Below are 19263 nucleotides of genomic sequence, written 5' to 3'. Positions count from 1 at the left end.
CCTTGCAATGTAACTTGGTAGTCAATATTGTTTGTTAACATTTCATGCATTTGAAAATATAAATTTTCGCGCGCTCTATAAAAAAAAATAGTGCACCTAGTGCCATCTAGACATCAATCCTCGAACTATCGAAACAAAGAATTACGTTTTTCTCTAAAAATAACGACTTTTAAGCCTTTCTGAGATGAGCAAAGCACTCTGTAACTCAAATAGAACATCAAGAATGCAATTTCAAAATAATACACATGTTAGAAACAAAAAATGAAAAATATTGCATTTCATGGACCTTAAAAAGCTCGGCCATCTAGCAGTGGAGGCTGGGAACTAATTCTACTGTGCACCGTTTATCGATTTCGGTAATTACGATTATTATCGATATAATTGAGGTACTGTTCATTCCCTTCAATGTCTGGAATATTTGTTGATGAGTTAAAGTGGAAATTTGAGATAAAAAAGTACAGAAGGGTAGGCCTCGTTATGCAACTTTTAATTACAATCGAATTGATTTCTTGTTTCCAAAAGTTTCTGTCACAACTTCATTAGCTAATCAACTTTTTCTCCAGATCATTTGATACACAAGTTGCAGCCCTCGGAGCAGTGATTTTTCAAGTAGTTGAAGGAAATGCAAATGAATCAGCTGTATGCTAATGAGCTCCTAACCTCATTTCTAGCTCTTTATAAGACACTGGAAACTGAATTTCAGGGAGCACTTATGTTGTGCTACTTTTTATGGGAACAGTGTGGTATGTTTTCTCGTTAATGAGAGATGCATCGATTTGAATGACGCTTACATGACTTCGTTTGAATTCATTTAGAAGCGCGCCAAATCTTACTGCGTGACAGCAAATTGACGAGCAGACGATATGGGATAAGTGTTTAATAAACATTTAATGAAACATTATAAATTAAAAGAGGAAAGAAGGAAGAAGCCATGGCGTACGAGCACAAGGCACAACGATGCTCTTAATTAAAATACGTCAGTTACTATCTTTATTCAATAAATATAATATTACATTGTAACATAAGGAATACCGTGGCGTGTAATTGTCCTCGTTTGCTTGACTGCCGGCAAACAGCTTTGCAAACAGCCCTAGCAAATATATCTCTACAAACGCATACCACACGTGCATCGACGTGTACACGTACACGTGTATACATAAACCATCTTTAATATAGATCTTTTTTTCTCTAGAGACAGCACAAACACGTAATATGTTACAATATCATTACAAGGACAGTCACGGTTTTCCGGCAATCATTTTCTCTATTTTCTCACTGTTCCTTCACGAATCTCATGGTGGTTTTATAGTCAACAACTATTTCAAACCTTATATGTTTCTTATTTTTGGTCACTCGAAGGAACATCTTTTTGCTGATCGACAAATCAATGTCCACTTTTTACTAAGCTCTAAAATAGTATGATAAAAAATTATCAAGTCCTATTTGATTACAATTTATAAAATGCAACGCATTTTATATATTTTCTAGTACGATGTCAGTAAACTGCCAGCATATTCCATTTGATTTTGAATTGTACAACAGTTATCGCTTACTAAAAATTAACAAACAGTTGCAGTAACATGGTAAAGAAGTTAAAATCATGCGTGAACTTAAAATCTGTTCATTTCTGTGACCAAAGAACATACGTTTCACCAGAGAGACAGAGGTCCAGCTATTGCCAGGCTCTAAAAACGCGACACACTTTATTTTCTCGCTAATTAGTCTAATATTTACAGGAGTCTGTCTTACAGCAAACGCCTTTACGCATTGTTCAGCCGGATACGCTTAGCAAAAGTAAAAAATAGGTACTTTCCAGCCGGTCAGGGCCGGCCACGAAACTAAATCGTGTCCCCACTAGAATTGGAAGAGCGTTGGAAGTCGCCAGAACAAATCTGGCGATGATTTTCCGGTCTGTCTCTGCTTCGGCTGCCCGAGGAGGAAGAGAGAGTCCCTCGTAAAACGTTTCACATATGAAAATAGGTGTATACGATTTACATTATATATTTTGCTATCACAATATACGGTCTAAGGTAAAGTGGTTTGATATGTACAATATTATATAATATTTATAGTATCTACATGGTGTTGTTTTCAGTCTGACCACTTGAACTGTTTCTCAAAGTAATAACCAGATTTGGGAGAAATTTATTATTGTCCTATATTGAGTAATTTCAAACGCTGAAGAGATTAAGGATTGGAAGTGACATTTTTACAATAAGCTTTTGATTAGAATTAGAGATCAAAGCATTCTAGGCTTCTCATATAGGAAATAGGGAAGATTTGAAAGTTACCAATATCTCAAAATTGTTTAATTTTTTAATTCTCGAATGTTCCCCCAATTTCTATGATTGTGAATTGGCAAGTGAGTGGTGGGGCTTTCTCTATGCCGCCATTTTCTTTAGGAAGCCTACTATGCTTGTCGCTATACAGATTACGTTACAAGAGAGATAAGTACAGGATAAAATCAGTTCCCTATAATTTTAGACTCCACGAAGGGATCAAAGAACAGACCCTATAACAATGGAGGTGTCAAGAGGTCAGGCTAAACGGAGCACCCTGTTCGTTCGCTTTTCTCGTGCATCTCGCGCGAGCCGAATCTCTACTTTTGCATCGATTAGGAGTCTGTGTAATGCACTTTGATTGTTTGATTGTGTCGTCAGTCTATGTTGGCGAACTTTCGAGACCCGTTCTCCACCGACTAAATTGAATCCACGTGACGGAAGAGATGCTCGAACGGGTTCACAGGTGGACAAGGAGGCTCGAAAGTGGCCAGAGCGAACCAAGTATTAGCTAATAGGCTGCTAAAATCGATAAGAGTGATTCGAGAGGCACGAGGAAGCTTGCAAGTAACGCGTGAGAACCAGAGGACAGCGGGTCTGCGCGGTTTCGTCTCTTTCCCTTCGACTCTCTCCTCCTAGCTCGTCGTCCCGGTCCTCGTCTAGGGAAACTCAACTGAAAAACGAAATAGAGTACAGTAGCCTGGTGTATGTGTGTGTGTGTATATACACTGAGGGTGTGGACAGATCGAACGTTCTCGTCTCGCTGGATCGCCAATTAATCTCACCACGGCGACGCGTCAAATATTTACACTGGAGGCTTCCCGGTTAAAACGCAAGGTAAAAAACAACGTGGAATTTGCGAGTGTCCTATGTAAACAGCCTAAAGTTCCAACGAATTGCACGCAGTTCCGAAGAGGTAGCATCTGCCAGGGGCAAGCAGATCGGCAGTGTCCTGTCCAGAAGGTAAAACGCTTTTGGACCGTAGGCGTCAGCTTCGCGAAGACTAAAACGATTTCCCGGCGGCGACCTTCACCCCGTCATTGGACGAAATTCACGTTGAACGTCTCCAATTCCATCGGCTTCAAGCTAACGTTTTGCAGGCCGTTCCTTAACCGGTGCATCATTTTGGTGCCCGTTAACGAGGTCTTGGTGATGTTCAGGTTCGGAAGTTTGAAGAACGACGTCCCTTGAGGGATCTTGTCCGTTAACGGGCAGTGCTTAAGACTGACATCCACCCCGACGGAACAGCTGTAACCCTGCCTGTGGAGCACCATCAGCGCGTTGTTTACCGGGAAGTGTGGCAGTTTCTGGTCGTGATTGGTCCTCAGATTGAGCAGGTGAAGGTCGCAAGGGAAACTCTGGCTCAGAAGCCTAACTTCCGGCACCATCGCTATGTCGCTGTCTGTCCCGTCCACCACGAAGATGTTCACAGGATAATTGAGCGCGTTGCTAAGGTGATTAGCGAACAGGGATGGCTTCGAGTACTTGTCCTTCTCCCCTGTAATGTCTTCAAGTAGCAGCCAATGTTTGATCACGGTTCTTCGATTGTCTAGCAGACCCTCCCCCATTCCTCGCGAGTCGTCGTACAAGGTTCTTCGATCGAGCATCACTTCTAGCCACCCAGGTTGATAACTGGCGGCTCCTTGACAGTGGTTCACCAACAGCGTCAGTCTGTGACTGGTGTCCTCGATGTAGGCCATCGTGGTTATGGGAAAGTAGTTACCCTCGATTCCGATCCTCTCTATCTTTGTCCTCTTGATCATCTGATGACCGTTTAAGTCCGTATAGAACTCTGGCGGGTCCCCGTTCAGAATGTCCGTTTGCAGACGCATGAACATTTCCGTTTCGCGGTTCTTCGGTGGCGTCTCGAAGTCCACTATGTTTCTCACATAGATAGCCTCGCCCAGACTGTCGTCTCTGTGGTAAATGGCCACGTGGTGCGTCAACAGTTTACCGTACTCGACGGTCAGCCGCGAACTGAGGCTACCGCTGACGATGTAGATCTTCTGGTGAGGCGTGTACGCTTCCAGAACGTCCTTGTCGGTGTCCCTCAGGTTCGGATCGGGCATGAAGAGGTATGCACCGCTGTGAAACTGCGCGGACGGATAGGCTGCGAACTGAATCGTGCACTGCATGATCTTCCCGGTCGCCTTTTTGGTCACTCTCTTCAGGAAACCGGTCTGTCCATCGAACAGCAGCTTCATTCGATGGTTCTCCAACTGAACATCTCCCACCTGCATAGGTTTCATGGGGAACACGTTGTCCTTGCCGCATCGACTGCAGTAGACCGTCGAGATGGCCTCCACCGGTACCTTGTCGATCTGCTGGATGTGGTAGGTGGCGATGGCCAGAGGTTTCAGTTCCACCACGAAGAGCAGCACGTACACGTCGTGCGTGATGCTCGTAGCGTTCATCACTGGTGCGATCTGATAGGGAATGGGATTCTTCTGCGGGTCCAGGACCTTGATCTTGTACGAGGTGACCTTCAGACTGATCACCTCCTGCCTGGGCTGGGCCAGAGGATTGAACAGGACGATCTTCTTCGTCTCCTGCCCGATTCCTATAGGTATCTTCTTTGGTAACTTCTCGTAGCTGTCTCTGTCCGACTCGGCCAGGACGTACACGGAGTTCGGCTTCGTGGTCGTGCCGGCCAGAGACTGAATAGCGAAGCTCTGGAGGCTGGTAGTGTCCGAGATAGACTCGAACAGTTTCAGAGCGTAATCCTTCATGACGAAGGACTTAGACGTGCCAGTGATAGCGTCGTGATGTTGGAACAGACCCAAATTCCGTCTGGCTTTCACCAGCTTCTCGAAGTACGTCTCGTACAACATGAAGTCCTTGCCGGACTGTTTGGCCACGTTTAACGCGATTGTGTACAGAATCTCCGCCGACCTAAGGTTCGCCTCCAGTTCGCGGTCCAAGATCTTCATGTACGGTCTCGTGGTGAAGTAGCCGCTCCAGTAGGCGGGTCTACCTTCGCTGAAGATGTCGGAGTAGACGAAGAAGTCACCCTTCAGCGTTGGAAACTCTTCCACCCGTTTTCTGATCTCTCGGAAGTAATCCTTGGGTGTGCCGAATACTATCTCAGCATTGTACTCCTCCTTCCGGCTATTTATGTAGTCCATGAGGATCTTGTAGTTGGTGTACTGTTGGTCCCACTCGATCGCGTGATCGTACCTGAAGCGAAGAGGACGTTAACTACTATCTCGGAAACAAGCTACTTCGCAAATGCAATAAACGGAACAAAGACAAAGGAATCGAGTTATCCTAACCTGAAATCATCCCCGAGAGGCATCAGCACGACGTTGTGCGTGAACAAAGATCCCGTCCTGGAGTACTGTTCCAGCAACAACTCGGCCATATGTTTGACATTGTTCGGCGTTATCTCGACCGCCCTGGCCGAGTACTCCGTGTACTCGCCCCGTATCTTCCGGAAGTCGAAGTTGAGACAGACGTGGGGATGAGGGCCGCACGAGTGCTTGATGTTGTAAATGTCGAACGGCTGATTGTGGGTCAGCATGTCCGCCTCCCCCGTCTGATCCCATGGCTGCATCCAAACGAAGTCGCCGTACTGCTTCTTGGCGAACCACTGCTTCCACGCGTAATGGATCCTCTGGATCACCGTGCCGGAAGCGCCGGAAACCTTCAGGAAGTACGGGATGGTTCCTCCGTGGCCGAACGGGTCCACCGACCAGCCGGACTCTGGGACGACGTCCAGGTTCGTCTTCAGCCATTGATGACCTGAAATGGTGAATCAATGATTTGAAGAAATTCTGGTGAAAGGCTAGGCAAATCTTTTGAGGGATTTGCAAGATGGATTTAAAGGAAGACACCGGGGTTGCACCTATAAATTAAAGGATCGACGCGGATGCTGGGAGCTGCATCTCGTTAAATTCACAGATAAATTGAATCCTCCGTTGAATTTCTCGGAGTTTCCGTGGAAGCGGAAACTCGTCCTTTGAGCGTCGCTTGCTCGTGTCTGATCGCGAAATATTTATCGTCGTGTAAACATTCTCGCGACGAGAGGTTCATTTAAAAACTCATGCTCGAAGGAACAAGAGTTCCCTGACAGGAGTTCTGCTCTGTCGAACCGGGTGACACCTCAATTTCGATAGCGGCCCTTCGTGGACCGACGGTTCCCTTGCATATTTACCGAGATAGCAGAAGCCCAGTTTCTATATATCGGAACGATGTTCTTGGAATTATTGATCGGGAGGATCAAGTAATTTGCACGGGCGAACGGACATTCGATAGGGCTCGATTTTCATCGGGAAATTGTGCCGGCGAGAAATTCGAGGAATTTGTATCGTTTAGGATCGCTATGTCACGAGTTCCCCTAATTCAGACTCGATTTCTCACTCTAGAATCTCGTTTCGATAGGTGGTCAGAGAGAACGGGCCCGGTAATCGGTGTCTATTTATCAGTTCTCACCCCTGAAGCATTCCTGGCCGGTCAGACTACCCTGGTTGACCTCGTGCAACAGGAGCCGAGTTAATTCAGATTCGTTACCACAAGACGGACTGCGTGGAGGATTTACTACTTCATTTATTGGAATCACTAATATTTAGAAGAAGGTGACATCTTTATATGGTGTGCTTTTGGACATCTGGGTGATCTGGATGCAATTAGGATGTGGAGTGAACTTATGAACTTATGTGGAGTGGACTATGTCTTCAATGGTCATGAAGGTACTCATCAAATTTAATACTTAAATTCATAGTGATAGCTGGAGTTCACAGATGTACAAGTTTATCTGATGTTATTTTACAGGTACTATTAGGATTCTCATGTGGAGGGGACTAGGATCTCAATGGCTATAAAGGTAGTCATCATATTTAATACTTAAATTCATAATGATAGCTGGAGTTCAGAGATGTACAAGTTTATCTGATGTTATTTTACAGGTACTATTAGGATTCTCATGTAGAGTGGACTAGAACCTCAATGGCTATAAAGGTACTCATCACATTTAGTACTTAAATTCATAGTGATAGCTGAAGTTCACAGATGTACAAGTTCATCTGATGTTATTTTACAGGTACTATTAGGATTCTCATGTGGAGTGGACTAGAACCTCAATGGCTATAAAGGTACTCATCACATTTAGTACTTAAATTCATAGTGATAGCTGAAGTTCACAGATGTACAAGTTCATCTGATGTTATTTTACAGGTACTATTAGGATTCTCATGTGGAGTGGACTAGGATCTCAATGGCTATAAAGGTACTCATCAAATTTAGTACTTAAATTCATAGTGATAGCTGAAGTTCAGAGATGTACAAGTTTATCTGATGTTATTTTACAGGTACTATTAGGATTCTCATGTGGAGTGGACTAGGACCTCAATGGATATAAAGGTACTCATCACATTTAGTACTTAAATTCATAGTGATAGCTGAAGTCCACAGATGTACAAGTTCATATGATGTTACTTCATTGGTGCAATTAGGACTTTCATGTGGAGTGCAAGAGGTCCTCAATGGCCATTAAGATACTCAACAGTGAGTCATAGTTGAAGTCCACAGAAGATGTACAAGTTCACCTGATATTACTTCATGAGTACAATTAGGATTCTCATGTAAAGTGACTAGCTCCTCAATGCCTATTAAGATACTCAACAGTGAGTCATAGTTGAAGTCCACAGAAGATGTACAAGTTTATATAATGTTACTTCATGAGTACAATTAGTATTCTTATGTAAAGTGACTAGCTCCTCAATGCCTATTAAGATACTCAACAGCGAGTCATAGTTGAAGTCCACAGAAGATGTACAAGTTCACCTGATATTACTTCATGAGTACAATTAGGATTCTTATGTAAAGTGACTAGCTCCTCAATGCCTATTAAGATACTCAACAATGAGTCATAATTGAACTCCACAGAAGATGTACAAGTTCACCTGATGTTACTTCATGAGTACAATTAGGATTCTTATGTAAAGTAACTAGCTCTCCAATGTCTATTAAGGTACTCAACAGTGAGTCATAATTGAAGTCCACAGAAGATGTACAAGTTCACCTAATGTTACTTCATGAGTACAATTAAGATTCATATGTAAAATGACTAGGTCCTCAATGCCTATTAAGATACTCAACATTGAGTCATAGTTGAAGTCCACAGAACACGTACAAGTTCACCTAATGTTACTTCATGAGTACAATTAGGATTCTCATGTAAAGTTACTAGCTCCTCAATGCCTATTAAGATACTCAACATTGAGTCATAGCTGAAGTCCACAGAACATGTACAAGTTTACTTGATGTTACTTTATTGGTACAATTAAGAGTCATGTGTAGTAGGCTAGGTCTAAAATCATCATGAATATTCATTATAATTCTTCATAACTTATGTCATTTATCATTCATGCCTAAATGCTTCATTACATTATTATTAATTTTACAGACAGTAATAACTGAAGCAAAAGAAACAATACAATTTCGGAATCAATTTGAATGCAGCGAGCATATTGCAGCTCCTATGCAAATGCAGCCATGGTCTCAGAATCGATAGAAACCAGGACATTAACGTAAATCCAGAGAAACGTTGTACTTAGCCTCAAAGTAGCCCATGGTGCAGCATGCTGCATCCACGACAATGACGTTAACACGCGCGCTTAGCTGCATCCTGGTGGCTGGCTATACACAAAGTGCATCTGCCGCTTGTTGTTGGGTGCATCCTCTCTACGCGGGAAGGATTCCGTACGCGAATCGAGCTCCCAGGGAATTTCGGGGACGCGTTGCTCGAAAATGATTGCATTAGCGAAATAATTGAAGCTGTCCTACTCCGCACGCGTGGCCGTTCTCCCTGTCTTCGTAATTACCTGATACAACGTGGCGAGGATGAGAAAATGAAATTGCGAGGGGTGGTACTTGCTGTTCAGGAAATTAAAAGTGAAACGCGTTGTTGTCAAACGATTTTAACAGATTGCAGACTGACGGTCCAAGTAGATTAGGATCTAAGTTTCGACCTTACTTATTAATGGAATTAAGAGCTTGTGGACTGGCTCTTGGATGTGATACTTTGATTTAGATCCTAGATGCTACATCTGGGTTTAGGCATCTTGTACTGTAATGTGGACTGGCCCTTAGATGTGATGTCAGGATGTGATACTCTGATCTAGATACTACATCTGGGTGTAGACCTCTTGTACTGTCATATGCACTAGCTCTTAGATGTGAGACTTTGATCTAGATTCTAGATACTACATCTGGGTGTAGACTTCTTGTACTATAATATGGACTGACTCTTAAATGTCAGGAGCATGGGAGTGATATTTTGAGTTAGGCTCCAGATACTACATCTGGGTGTAGACTTCTTGTACTATAATATGGACTGACTCTTAAATGCCAGGAGCATAGGATGTGATATTTTGAGTTAGGCTCCAGATACTACATCTGGGTGTAGTCTTCTTGTACTATAATATGGACTGACTCTTAAATGCCAGGAGCATGGGAGTGATATTTTGAGTTAGGCTCCAGATACTACATCTGGGTGTAGACTTCTTGTACTATAATATGGACTGACTCTTAAATGCCAGGAGCATGGGAGTGATATTTTGAGTTAGGCTCCAGATACTACATCTGGGTGTAGACTTCTTGTACTATAATATGGACTGACTCTTAAATGCCACGAGCATAGGATGTGATATTTTGAGTTAGGCTCCAGATACTAGATCTGGGTTCAGACATAGATCCACACCTAAATTCAAGTTCACAGTAAATGTGGATTTGTCATTGTAGTGGTCTCGCTAGACACCAGGGTGTCTTTAGTAGCCAGACATAATGATCATGGGAAAACTGTGGACTATGAGCATTTGCAATGGACATGTCCTATAACGTTCTGCAAGCGGGCGCTATACGCAGCGATGGTTTACAGGAGAATGCAGTAGTTATTAACGGAATAAAAGCTCGTTTCGCCGGCGGTCGCTTTCATTAACAGCGTTCAAATCGTTCCATGTCGACAGACTGCATCCCGATTTCCGCGCGTCGCTCGGGGCTGCTATTGTTTCAGGCAAATCGCGTTTGCAAAGGGGTGAAGCCATCCAATTCGCGAATCGGCCATTATTGTTATCCACCGATTTTGTTCCGGTTTTTACAAACAGTTTCAGCTCTCTCCATTAGAGCGCAATTGATTGGCACGCGCGAAAAAAATAGATTCTAAGCTTAAACGTTATGAAACACAAATTGGATAGCTTCGAAAAGGCTCGAGTCGAAGAAATCAATTAACAGGAATTCTGTCCGCTGCGCAAATGAATAACGACCGCGGTGCTTAAACATGACCAGCTCGAAACTAATTCGAGTTTCCTAATGTCCGGTGTGCCCGCAATTTCGGCCGAGTGTTCCCGGTATTTTCGATTCCGAACGAGCGAGCGTGCTCAAAATCGTTCGAGCATGCTTAAACATCAGCGTCCACCACTGTCGGATTGTTACCGGTCCGTTAGCTCCGAGGATTCAGCAAGCATTCGCCAAGTGATCGGTGGTCGCTGCTTGTAGCTACGGAAATTGCGTCAATTATTCGAGGAAGCCAGCCTCTGCTTCGCAAATTGCTGGTTCCTCGTTGGCCCCGGAGTGCCCGCATTTGTGCACGCGCTTGGAAGAAGATTCGTCGAGCATTGAACTAGTGGACACGCTGAATCGATTGCGCAGGATCAATGGAAATGAATTTTGTGATGACTGGCGATGCCGTATGTCGACATTTTAATCTGCGGTACTTTGAAACTGCTCTAATAGGACTTAACATTTTGGCCGAAAATTGGGAACGTTCCTGCTTTCATCATATGTGGACCTCTATCATATGTGGATCTAGTAATGTGTTCAAAAATGATTCATTGTGGACAACATACTATTCTGCTTTCATCATATGTGGACCTAGTAATGTGGTCCAATAATGATTCATTGTGGACAACACACTTTCTTGCTTTCATCACATGTGGACCTCCATCATATGTGGATCTAGTAATGTGTTCAAAAATGGTTCATTGTGGACAACATACTTTTCTGCTTTCATCATATGTGGACCTAGTAATGTGGTCCAAAAATGATTCATTGTGGACAACACACTTTCTTGCTATCATCATATGTGGACCTCCATCATATGTGGATCTAGTAATGTGGTTCAAAAATGGTTCATTGTGGACAACATACTATTCTGCTTTCATCATATGTGGACCTAGTAATGTGGTCCAAAAATGATTCATTGTGGACAACACACTTTCTTGCTTTCATCATATGTGGACCTCCATCATATGTGGATCTAGTAATGTGTTCAAAAATGGTTCATTGTGGACAATATACTTTTCTGCTTTCATCATATGTGGACCTAGTAATGTGGTCCAATAATGATTCATTGTGGACAATACACTTTCTTGCTTTCATCATATGTGGACCTCCATCATATGTGGATCTAATAATGTGGTCCAACAATGGTTCATTATGGACAACATATTTTCATGCTCCCATTATTATGTGAACCTAGTAATGTGGTCTAACAATAATCCCTTGTGGGCAATACACTTTCTTGCTTTCATCACATGTGGACCTCCATCATATGTGGATCTAATAATGTGGTACAACAATGGTTCATTATGGACAACATATTTTCATGCTCTCATTATTATGTGGATCTAGTAATGTGGTCCAACAGTAGTCCCTTGTGGCCAATACACTTTCTTGCTTTCATCACATGTGGACCTCCATCATATGTGGATCTAGTAATGTGGTTCAACAATGGTTCATTATGGACAACATATTTCCATGCTCTCATTATTATGTGGATCTAGTAATGTGGTCCAACAGTAGTCCCTTGTGGGCAATACACTTTCTTGCTTTCATCACATGTGGACCTCCATCATATGTGAACCCAGCAACATGGTCCATAAACACATCACACATGTCTAATCGAGTTAAACCTCGCCTAACCCGGAGTTCATTAATTTCTGAATGGAAAAATGCAGTGAAAGAAAAATAGTAGAGTCGAGGTACTTAGATGTAGACAGAGGTGAACGAGTCTGAGGTTAAGAGAAACGTGGAAAAGTAAGAGGTTAGGTGGAAGATTAAGGGGTAGGGGACAGGGAGGTAGAGAGATGGAAGGGTGTGGCACTGCCTAAGCGAACAAACCATTAAACTACATTCAGCCGGTGCTCGACTGATTATAACTCATTAGACACGACATGTATGCATTAAGCGAGTTATCGCGCTCGTAGACCACCCCTACTACGCGATCGAGGGTGCAGCAATGGCTGATGCGAAGGGGAGGCTTGTTCGAACCTTTGCACCCGACTCTAATACCAACTTTGCACCCTAATCTAAGTCTATTATTTTCGAATTAATTAAAACCTGATTAATTTCAATTACTGGAAACAACCACTGAATATTCAACCCCCAAATTCTACCTCGATATTAGTCAATATTTCAAAGAACTAAAATTTATCCAACCGTACAATGTAATCTGAGTTCACCCTGATTAAGAGAGTGAATTCGTCTACGAATGTCTGTAAGGAAAAAGAGCGAATGGTGGAAAGCTTGACGCGATCCTGCATGGAAGAGAAGAATGAAACGAAGGATAAAGGGGCAAAGTTGAGACTAGAAATCTGGGTGGAAAGCACGGAGTAGATTGAACGGGATAACGAATCAACGTTTTAAACGTTCCTCGAGAACGTTTGGACCTTCGTTTCACGTAGTTTCCAAGTTCGTTCGGGGCCAAGTATCGTTAAAGGCCGGCTTTTCGCGGAAACTCGACGACTAATTCTCGACCCTCGTGAAATCGACGGGAACACATCGAAGGGAAACCTTTTAAAGGTGGCAATTTGATGGCGAGTGGAAGTAATTCGTCGACCTATAAAGCTTCCTCTTCTTTTACATCTTCTGTCATTTTCCTGCCGTTGAGCTTACACAGTATTTTCGTTAATATTTTGCGACGTAAAATATCGTTACATTCGCGCGGTAATTACACGCGCCGTAATTCCATGCGTAGTACTCCCACGCGTAGTACTCCCGCGCGTAGTACTTCCACGCGTAGTATTCTCCACGCGCCGTAATTCCACGCGCCGGAGTTCCATGCGTGGTACTTTCACGCGTTATACTTCCACGCGTCGTATTTCCATGCGTAGTACCTCCACGCGCCGTAATTCCACGCGTAGTACTTCCACGCGTAGAATCTCCACACGCTGTAATTCCACGCGCTGGTGTTCCACGCGTGGTACTTCCACGCGTGATACTTCCACGCGTAGTATCTCCACGCGCCGTAATTCCACGCGCTGGAGTTCCACGCGTGGTACTTCCACGCGTCATATTTCCATGCGTAGTACTTCCACGCGTAGTACTTCCACGCGTAGTACTCCCGCGCGTAGTACTTCCACGCGTAGAATTCTCCACGCGCCGTAATTCTACGCGCCGGAGTTCCACGCGTGGTACTTCCATGCGTGATACTTCCACGCGTCATATTTCCATGCGTAGTACCTCCACGCGCCGTAATTCCACGCGTAGTACTTCCACGCGTAGAATCTCCACGCGCCGTAATTTCACGCGCTGGTACTTCCACGCGTGGTACTTCCACGCGTGATACTTCCACGCGTAGTATCTCCACGCGCCGTAATTCCACGCGCTGGAGTTCCACGCGTGGTACTTCCACGCGTGGTACTTCCACGCGTCATATTTCCATGCGTAGTACTTCCACGCGTAGTACTTCCACGCGTAGTACTCCCGCGCGTAGTACTTCCACGCGTAGTATTCTCCACGCGCTGTAATTCCACGCGACGGAGTTCCACGCGTGGTACTTCCATGCGTGATACTTCCACGCGTAGTACTTCCACGCGTAGTATCTCCACGCGCCGTAATTCCACGCGCTGGTGTTCCACGCGTCATATTTCCATGCGTAGTACCTCCACGCGCCGTCATTCCACGCGTAGTACTTCCAAGCGTAATACCTCCACGCGCCGTAATTCCACGCGCCGTAGTTCCACGCGTGATACTTCCACGCGTCATATTTCCATGCGTAGAACCTCCATGCGCCGTAATTCCACGCGCCGTAGTTCTACGCGTAGTATCTCTACGCGTCGTAATTCCACGCGCCGGAGTTCCACGCGCGTTACTTCCACGCGTTATATTTCCATGCATAGTACCTCCACGCGCCGTAATTTTACGCGCCGTAGTTCCACGCGTGGTACTTCCACGAGTGGGTAAATTGACAACCGAAGACGAGGGACGAGATAGGAACAGCTGATACCCTGGGATCGAACGTGTAATTTCGTTGAAATTCATATTTCTTGAAAATAATTTATGTAGAAAGTTTCTTTTTTGTATCAGTGCATCCACTTGAATTCGTAACGAAAGAAAATTCGCGTGTCTGACCTTAGAATGTTAATGTCACTGGGTATCGTCTGACTCGACGCGTGTCGCTACTACTTACTCCGTCCGATCAATCGCGAGCGTCGACCTCTACTACTGACAGTGGATCGTCTAGCGAAGCGTCGCATTAGTCAGACGGAAAGGGCTTGCTGGCAAACGGAAGGATAATAAATACGGCACGCCACTTGTTGCTCTTATTTCCCGCGGATCGAAGATACTTCTATTCCCTGGAGCTCTCAAAGAGCACTCTATGCACTCTGCGAGATAAATGAAACATAAATTCGAACGTTTCCTGATATCCATTATCGTGGATCTTTGAAAATATCTCCTCAGGATTTATAAGTACCATTAGACCTAATATTTATCTCATCGCTAATGAATATCAGATCTCTAAAGATCTGCGATTCTTAACTCAACATTGACAACTCTAGCTGATATTTTTAGGAAGTTAATCCTTAGACTGCAGATGCAAATATTTACAATAAAGATGATCTTATCATAGCATCTTGAATTATTATGAATTTATGAGTTTGCGGTTGTGAAATTTGATAGAATACTTAACGTGAAATTATGGCGCATGGAATTACGACGCGTGAAATTAGGAAGCAGAAAAGAACACAGCGTGGAAGTATTGAACGTGAGATTATAACGCGTGAAATTACAACGTGTGAAATTACGACCCCTGATGTTACAACGCGTGGAATTTCGATGCTTGATATTACAACGGGTGTAATTAGTAAGCAGGGAAGAACACAGTGTGGAATTAATAAACGTGAAATTATAACGCGTGGAATTACAACGCGTGAAATTACAACGCGTGAAATTACGACGCCTGATATTACAACGCGTGGAATAATTAAGCAGGGAACAACACAGCGTGGAAGTACTAAGCAGGGAAGAACACAGCGTGGAATTAATAAACGTGAACTTATAACGCGTGGAATTACAACGCGTGAAATTACAATGCGTGAAATTACAACGCGTCAAATTACGACGGCTGATATTACAACGCGTGTAATTAATAAGCAGGGAAGAACACAGCGTAGAACTAATAAACGTGAAATTACAACGCGTGAAATTACGACGCCTGATATTACAACGCGTGAAATTATTAAGCAGTGACGAACACAGCGTGGAAGTAGTCGATCTAGAAGCTCCAGAATTCGTCAGTTCGCACCTCTTTAAACCGATGAATTGTTGAAACTCCTAGCGTCCGAATCTAATGAATAGCTCAGCCGATTTCATCCAGAAACGTGAATGTTGCAGGAATCGAATCGATTACAGAGATAACGAGAGCTCGAGTCGTTAGCTGCCGCTAATTTCCAGCAGGATCTACGAAAACGAGCGAGCTACACGTGGATGGACCGGTAATGGACTCGTGCCGTTGCACTTCCGGTTATTACCGAGCTTCCTGCGCATTCTAGACGCCGGATCGCGTGGTTATCTCGATTTCTGCAATTGTCGATAGCCGCGTCGCTTATCTGCGACGCTTAATCCACTGACTCGAGCGTCCCTCTAATCTGGGGTCGTTAGCGTCCGAGGCTTTTTTCCGCGGATAAATATAAGAGGGGAGCATAAATTCATCTCCCACGAGATAGGATAATTAATTCGCGGTTCAGACAGCATGGTATCTCCCGATTTCCACCGGTAAACAATGGACCGCTTCATTATCGCCGAGCCATTGTCTTTGCGTGTACCGACTATAAATCAATCGTTTCATTGATCGTTCGGCCACGATTGGTATTAGACACGTTCACGCTCGTAAATTACGATCCTCCGTTTATTCCTGACAGCAGGATTTATCGCGCTAAGAGACATCGGTACAATTGTCTTTCGACCACCCTTGATCTTTTGATCCTCCTTCTATGGGTAACATTGATATTGAATCAATTCTATAAGTTCGGATTCTCGGTGTGGTGCTGTAACTTCAAGCGCTTTAACTCCACGCTTGGTAATTCCATGCGGTATAGTTTCACGTTCGATAGTTACACGCTGTGTTCCTTCCTGCTTACTAATTTCTACGCGGTGTAATATTAGGCGTCGTAATTCCACGCGTTGTAATTTCAAGTTTATTAGTTCCACGCTGCTTTCTTCCCTGCTTATTAATTCCACGCGTTGTAATATCAGGCGCTATATCGCCACGTGTAGTAATTTCCACGCGTTATATTGCCACGCGTCGTAGCTTCCACGCACTGTATCGCCACGCGTCGCAATTTCCACGCGTTATATCGCCACGTGTAGTAATTTCCATGCGTAGTAACTTCCACGCGTTATATCGCCACATGTAGTAATTTCCACGCGTTATATTGCCACGCGTCGCAGCTTCCACGCACTGTATCGCCACGCGTCGCAATTTCCACGCGTTATATCGCCACGTGTAGTAATTTCCATGCGTAGTAACTTCCACGCGTTATATCGCCACGCGTAGTATTTTCCACGCGTTCTTTCGCCACGCGTCGCAATTTCCACACACTGTATCGCCACGCGTTGCAATTTCCACGCGTTATATCGCCACGTGTAGTAATTTCCACGCGTTATATTGCCACGTGTCGTAGCTCCCACGCACTGTATCGCCAAGCGTCGCAATTTCCACGCGTTATATCGCCACGTGTACTAATTTCCACGCGTAGTAGTTTCCGCGCGTTATATCGCCACGCGTCGCAATTTCCACGCGCTGTATCGTCACGCGTCGCAATTTCTACGCGTTGTAATTTCCACGCACTGTATTTCCACATGTCGTAACTTCCACGCACTGTATCGCCACGCGTTATATCGCCACGTGTAGTAATTTCCACGCGTCGTAACTTCCATACTTTATATTGCCAAGCATCGTAACTTCGTGGCAATACATTATTTCATAACATAATAGTCATAAAAGTAAAATTTTTGTAATAATTCTAACTCGATGTCCAAGGACCGTAGAATACGACAAAAAGAAAGAGATCCATCTTCGTTTATTCCGCTCGAATAACGAACGTCTTATTTATTCTTTTCGAGACGTAGCAGTATTTCGAAGAAGCAAGCTGAAACTCGGTTATTTCCGACTCTGGTACGGGGAAAATCGTATTTAAAAAAATACGGACAGGGACTTAATTGCGTTTCGCGAAAGTAATCGTCGTTGTTTTTCTCCCGGGGAAATAAAGTGTCGCGGGATTTCCTTTGTGTTTCCAGAAACAAACGTCCCAGGTTTCTTCAGCCAGGAACATCTGTTTGCTTTTAGAGAAAACCCTGGGTTTAACCAAATATTGGCCATGTTTCTGGTAACTAAAAACGTCAACTTAGATAACGCTATTTATTTTCGTCTCTCATTTGTCTCATATTTAGAATCGCTATAATTATCCCACTGTAAATCTGCTCAATTTTATCTTAGTCCGAGTTTTATATTTAACTCTTCTTTGTTGGAGTCTTCTATATTTAACAAATTATATATAATTTCTAGTATAAAACTGTAGGACGTTATCAAGTTATACTGCAAAGTGTAATCAAGGCAATTAAATCGAATACATTTTTAATTAATTGAAGAAGAATCACGAGTAGTTTATCATAGTATAGTGAATTATTATAAATTTATAAGTTTACGAGTGTGAAGTTTAATAGAATACTGAGTGTGAAATTGTGACGCATGGAATTAGGACGCCTGATACTATAACGCGTGAAATTAGTAAGCAGGAAGGAACACAGCGTGGAAGTACTGAATGTCAGATTATAATGCGTGGAATTACGACGTTCGATATTACAACACCTGAAATTAGAAAGCAGGAAAGATCATAGCGTGGAAGCGGTGGACGTGAAACTATAACGCGTGGAATTATGACGCTTAATATTACGACGCGTGGAATTACGGCGCGTGAAATTAGTAAGCAAGAAAGATTATAGCGTGAAAGCAGTGGACGTGGAACTATAACGCATGGAATTCCAGTGCGTGGAATTACGGCGCGTGGAACTATGCCACATGGAATTCCAGTGCGTGGAACGATGGCGCATGGAATTCTAGTGCGTGGAATTACAGCGCGTGGAACTATGGCGCATGGTATTCCAGTGCGTGGAATTACGGCGCGTGGAACTATGGCGCATGGTAGTCCAGTGCGTGGAATTACGACGCGTGAAACTATGGCGCATGGAATTCCAGTGCGTGGAATTACGACGCGTGAAACTATGGGGCGTGGAACTATGGCGTATGGAATTCCAGTGCGTGGAACTATGGCGCGTGGAACTATGGCGCATGGTATTGCAGTGCGTGGAATTACGACGCGTGGAATTACGGCGCGTGGAACTATATCGCATGGTATTTCAGTGCGTGGAATTACGACGCGTGTAATTGCGGCGCGTGGAACTATGGGGCATGGAATTCCAGTGCGTGGAATTACAACGCGTGTAATTGCGGCGCGTGGAACTATGGCGCATGGAATTCCAGTGCGTGGAATTGCGACGCGTGTAATTACGGCGCATGGAATTCCAGCGCAGTCGCGAGAGCGACAGCTTGTAGCCCACTGCCTAATTAATTCAACAAACGTGAAAAATGCTGAAAATACTAACTACAAATAAAAAAGCAGAGTACAAAAAAGTAGTCGGAAGCGTATAAATTTGTAAACGATTGGAAACGTTGGCCCGTTCATCCAATAACGATCGGTGTTCTATT

General features: G+C 43.9%; 1 protein-coding gene and 1 long non-coding RNA gene across 15 annotated transcripts in view; one reads left to right on the top strand and one right to left on the bottom strand.

The window, feature by feature from the left end:
* Nucleotides 1-205: 205 nt before the first annotated feature.
* On the top strand, nt 206-10211 carry LOC105662261 (uncharacterized). 9 transcript variants are annotated; one of them, XR_013041151.1, is made up of 9 exons: nt 206-465; nt 564-743; nt 816-976; nt 6660-6967; nt 7050-7101; nt 7184-7235; nt 7318-7369; nt 7452-7503; nt 7586-8659. It is a non-coding gene; the product is annotated as an uncharacterized LOC105662261 (long non-coding RNA). The 9 variants fall into 9 exon arrangements; XR_013041144.1 differs by adding an exon at nt 8683-10211 and having other exon boundaries at nt 290-465; nt 816-6967; nt 7586-7637; XR_013041143.1 differs by having other exon boundaries at nt 290-465; nt 816-6967; nt 7586-7637; nt 7730-8614.
* Nucleotides 968-19263, bottom strand: part of alpha-Man-IIb (alpha-Mannosidase class II b) — a 118183-nt gene continuing 99887 nt past the window's right edge. For all 6 annotated transcript variants that reach the window (XM_012283415.2, XM_003702435.3, XM_076541627.1 and 3 more), the window contains 2 exons: nt 5552-6020; nt 968-5456 (listed from right to left, as the gene is read on the bottom strand). In XM_012283415.2, coding sequence (XP_012138805.1) covers nt 3317-5456; nt 5552-6020 — 2609 coding nt within the window. In that variant the 3' untranslated portion in view covers nt 968-3316. The remainder of the gene's footprint in view (nt 5457-5551; nt 6021-19263) is intronic.

This window comes from Megachile rotundata, chromosome 16 (assembly GCF_050947335.1).
Source record: "Megachile rotundata isolate GNS110a chromosome 16, iyMegRotu1, whole genome shotgun sequence".
Taxonomy (NCBI): Eukaryota; Metazoa; Arthropoda; class Insecta; order Hymenoptera; family Megachilidae; genus Megachile; species Megachile rotundata.
This window is presented reverse-complemented; position numbering and strand designations above follow the sequence as displayed.